At 40.3% G+C, this 5,000-nt stretch overlaps 1 protein-coding gene across 1 annotated transcript in view; it reads left to right on the top strand.

Annotated features, from left to right (window-relative positions):
• Positions 1–5,000, top strand: part of LOC125031550 — a 35,543-nt gene that overhangs the window by 18,087 nt on the left and 12,456 nt on the right. Inside the window, exon 4 of the mRNA XM_047622433.1 lies at positions 2,752–2,944. Coding sequence (XP_047478389.1) covers positions 2,752–2,944 — 193 coding nt within the window. The remainder of the gene's footprint in view (positions 1–2,751; positions 2,945–5,000) is intronic.

The following is a 5,000-nucleotide window of genomic DNA, read 5'->3' as shown; positions in this document are numbered from 1 at the left end:
CACACACACACACACACACACACACACACACACACACACACACACACACACACACACATATACACACACACATACACACACATACATATACGAGTGTGATATGGATAAAATAAGTTCATCTATCTGTCTATAAACACACAAAAAGTGTGTACTCGTGTATGTATGTGTGTATGCGTATGTGTGTGCGTGTGTGTGCGTGCGTGCGTGCATGTGCGTGTATGTCTGTTTCTCTGTGCGCGTATATAAATATAGGTGAAGCATATGTTCACTCACGCGGACTGTTTTCATCGTAATGAGAGATAACCCGCCTTGTTACCAACGTCCAGTTTTTAATCTCCAAATCCATCCTTTTATTAGGGTACACGTGATAATATATTGTGTTTCACGATATTAGCACGGCGCATTTAATCACGGCCTTCTGGATTAACTGTCATAGATAACGAATTTCCAAAGCTTTTATACATAAACGTGGTGTGTAATCCTAGGCTACAGTTGGAAAGCATTATTTTCGTGTTTGGCAATTATATTTTGAGTCATTTTTTAAAGTAAGGATGAAATGTATAGACCTACATTCAAGTATGCGTAAGATTACATTTGAGAACAAAGGCCTTAATTAAAAACACGCCTTCACTACACTACACTAAAATACATAGAGTTATACTAAGATACATAGGCTCACACGAAAACAAAAATAGGCCTACACTAAGGCACACATAGGAGGCCTATACTAAAACACACTTAAGCCTACATTTTAAAAGACAAAGACCTACACTAAAACACTTAGGCCTACACTAAATCACACAGACTTACAATTTAACTCGCTTAGGTCTACACTAGCATACACACAGGCCTAAACGAAGACACATGAAGACCTACACTAAAACATACATAGGAGGTCTACAATAAAATGCACATAGTATGCCTACACTAAAACACAACCTTACCCTACAGCCCATAGGCCTACATCTTAACACATAGGAGGCCATACACTAAAACACCTACACCTACACAAGACACCTACACCCACGCTAAAACGCACATAGACCTACACTAAAGCATAAGCCTACACAAACTACCAACAGAGGATCTCCGTGTAACTATCCCAACGCTAAGCAGGTGCCATTTGCCAAATACCAGCTAAGCACAGGCATCACACGAGCCTTTATTTCACATTAAAGCCGTAGTGAGAGATTAAGCACTTTTTTAATGTGTTATCCTGCCATTAGTCCACATGAAACCCGTGTCGGAGGAAAGGTGTCTAGAAATATTACAGAGATTGTATTTTCAACTGGGCGTTATTTTCAGCTGTTCGGAAAAGGTTTGGCGGAAGAAAATGTCTTCAGTGGAAGGAGAAATTGCTGTTTGAGGTTGGGTTAGGTTAGGGCAACTTTGGAGAGGGAACGAAATATATGTGTATATATATATATATATATATATATATATATATATATATATATATATATATATATATGAGTATAAAGGAACCGTATTCATGTTGACAAATGTAGAAAGGGTATGCATGAGAATGAATATCTCTTGTATTGTGAATATATTCATTTTCATTCATACCTTTTCTACATGAGTATATATATATATATATATATATATATATATATATATTAGTATATATATGTATATATATATGTGGTAGAAAAACCCACAATATAAAACTAGATTTATTGAGTGAGACAACAGTTCCGGAATCCACCTGGATTCCATCCTCAGGTATGTACATACATACATACATACATACATACATACATACATACATACATACATACATACATACATACATACATACATACATACGTACATACGTACATACGTACATACGTACCTACGTACATACGTACATACGTACATAGGTACATACGTACATACGTACATACGTACATACGTACATACATACATACATACATACATACATACATACATACATACATACATACATACATACATATATATGTATTATATATACACATACATATACATACATATACATACATAAATGATATATAATATACATGATTGTGTGTATGTGTGTGTGTATTTTGTATGTATGTGTGTTCACTTGTATGTATGTGTTTTTACATGTACTGAATCTACGACTGTGAAACTCTGACTATTGATTAGCACGAACCTTCCACACTGACGAGTTCTTCTCACGTAACATTTCTTATGTGTTCTCTTCATCATGAAATTCGCTTAAATGGAGACTTGTCATGCTTGAAAAGGAGAGAGAGATATTCTTATCTTGTGGATTTAATATAAAAAGGCTATTGCAAAAACGTGTCGGAACATGACTTAAAATGATGAATTCTGCTGCGCGATTTGTTGATAATTAGTCTGTATTATGTAAACACGGGTTATTGTATTTGATTGTACTGTATTTAGCATAGAAAAATAGGCAAATATGAAAATAATAGAAAAAAGGAAGGTAATTGAAAGAAAGAAAGAGAGAAAATAAAGAAAGCAAGGAAAAGAAAGAAAAGAAAAGAATGATAGAAAAAAATATAATATTAAAAAGAATATCAGAAAAAAATCAACATACATACATACATACGTATATAGATACATATATCCATACATACATATATACATATATACATACATATATGTATATATATATATATATATATATATATATATATATAAATGATAATATGCAATACTAAAACCACACTATCTACCTGCCACTTGATCAAAACCACTAACCACCATCTCTCTCCCCCCCCCCCCCCCCCCACGCAGGCAATACCGGTTGACCTTGAAACCAAGCACCTGGCTAGTGTCTCCAGGAGCGACCTTGTCCAAGCTAGGTCACGGAGGTCGGAAAGCCCATATCTTACCTCTCGTGTCACGCCCATGTCTGTTCCTCGCCCATGAACAGCCTCACGACAGCGGACCTGTAGGAACGCTGTCACTCTGTCACAGTGATGGACCGGTGAGTGACGTCATCAGCTGGGGTGTGTCAGAGGGAGGGGGGAGGGGAGGAGAAGGAGAGGGAAAGGGAGAGGGAGAGAGAAGGAGAGAGGGAGGGAGAGGGAGAGAGAAGGAGAGAGGGAGAGGGAGAGAGAGGGAGGGAGAGGGAGAGAGAGAGGGAGAGAGAAGGAAAGAGGGAAAGAGAAGGAAAGAGGGAGGGAGAGTGGGAGAGGGAGAGAGAGAAGGGGAGAGGAGGAAGGGGAGAGAGGAGGGAGAGGGGGAAGGGAGAGAGGGTAAGAGAGAGACAGAGAGAGAGAGAAAGAGAGAGAGAGAGAGAGGGAGGGAGAGAGATAGAGATAGAGAGAGAGACAGAGAGAGGTAGAATTATCTCTCATTATCATTATTATCATTATAACAGAAATAATAATGAAAATAATTATCACCACCACCATCCCCATCCCCATGACCACCATCCTCATCCTCATCCTCATCATAAAAAAAAAAAAAAAAAAAAAAAATCGTCCCTTATTTATTACAAATCCTCGACGTGTCTAAATGCGCCCGACGTCGGAGATTCCCTTTCGAGGATAAATTGTCTAAATGTACACGAAGCATCTTTTTCCTCTCTGTGTGTTCCGGAAGATTATTGCTAGTTGCGAAACGGGTCGAGCGTGGAGGGGAGTGGAGGGGGAGGGAGGGAGTGGAGGGAGGGGTGGGGGGATGGAGGGAGGGGGAGGGAGGGAGGGAGGGTGGGGGGAGGGAGGGAGGGAGGGAGGGAGGGAGGGAGGGAGGGAGGGAGGGAGGGAAGGAAGGAGGGAAAAGTGGGATGGGGGGGAAGAGATAGATAGATGACTGATAGATAGATAGAGGGATAGATTAATGAGAGATAGGTAATGGGATAGATAGATGATAAATAGGTTATGAGATAGGTAAATGATAGGTAAATAGATGGGCGAATAGATAGATAGGCCGATAGAATGATATATAGGCCGATAGAATGATAGATGGATAGATAACATGATAAATAGGTTTATATAGGGGAATAAATGGACAGACAGATAGATGATATAGATAGATAGACAGAGACACATATAGGTAGAGAAATCGACTGATTGATGGATAGATAGGTAGGTAGATAGACTAATAGATGTAGATAGATATAGACTGCTTTTGTGTTTGCATATTTTTTCTTCTTTGTCAGACAAGCAATTAAACAGACAATCCAAGAGACAATGAAAATCCGACATAAAAACAATATGACAATCCAACAATCATTCTAACAATGCAACAAACACACGGGATTACACGCTAACATTCTAACAAGGAGACAATTAAACAGTCCGACAAGTAAACAAGCAAACAAACCGATAGACAATCAAACAATTTATATGGTCGACAAACAGACAAACAATCAATCAATCTACCGGGCAGACAATCCGACAAACAAACAGAGACAGAGAGAAAGAGAGAGTGAGAGAGAGAGAGAGACAGAGAGACAGAGAGACAGAGGGACAGAGACAGATAGAGAGGGAGATAGCGAGAGAGAGATAGCGAAAGAGATAGAGATAGAAAGAGAGAGAGAGAGAGAGAGAGAGAGAGAGAGAGAGAGAGAGAGAGAGAGAGAGAGAGAGAGAGAGAGAGACAGATAGAGAGGGAGATAGCGAGAGAGATAGCGAAAGAGAGAGAGAGAGAGAGAGAGAGAGAGAGAGAGAGAGAGAGAGAGAGAGAGAGAGAGAGAGAGAGAGAGATAGCGCGATCGAGACTGAGAGACAGACAGACAGACAGAATGAGAGCGCCTTTGTTAACCTCGCTCCGCCCTCTCTCCCTTACGGACTCCTTATTCACGGTCTTTTAAACCGGCCGATGACCTCCTCCTCCTCCTCCTCCTCCTTCCCCTCTTCCTCCTCCTCCTCCTCCTCCTCCTCCTGGGCTGTGTTGTGGAGGGGCGTTCGTTCCTCTCTCTCTCTCTCTCTCTCTCTCTCTCTCTCTCTCTCTCTCTCTCTCTCTCTCTCTCTCTCTCTCTCTCTCTCTCTCTCTCTCCTTCGTCCTCTTGTTCGTCTGTTTTTTCTCTCTCGTTA

The sequence above is a fragment of the Penaeus chinensis genome, chromosome 13 (assembly GCF_019202785.1).
Source record: "Penaeus chinensis breed Huanghai No. 1 chromosome 13, ASM1920278v2, whole genome shotgun sequence".
In the NCBI taxonomy this organism is placed as follows: Eukaryota; Metazoa; Arthropoda; class Malacostraca; order Decapoda; family Penaeidae; genus Penaeus; species Penaeus chinensis.
This window is presented reverse-complemented; position numbering and strand designations above follow the sequence as displayed.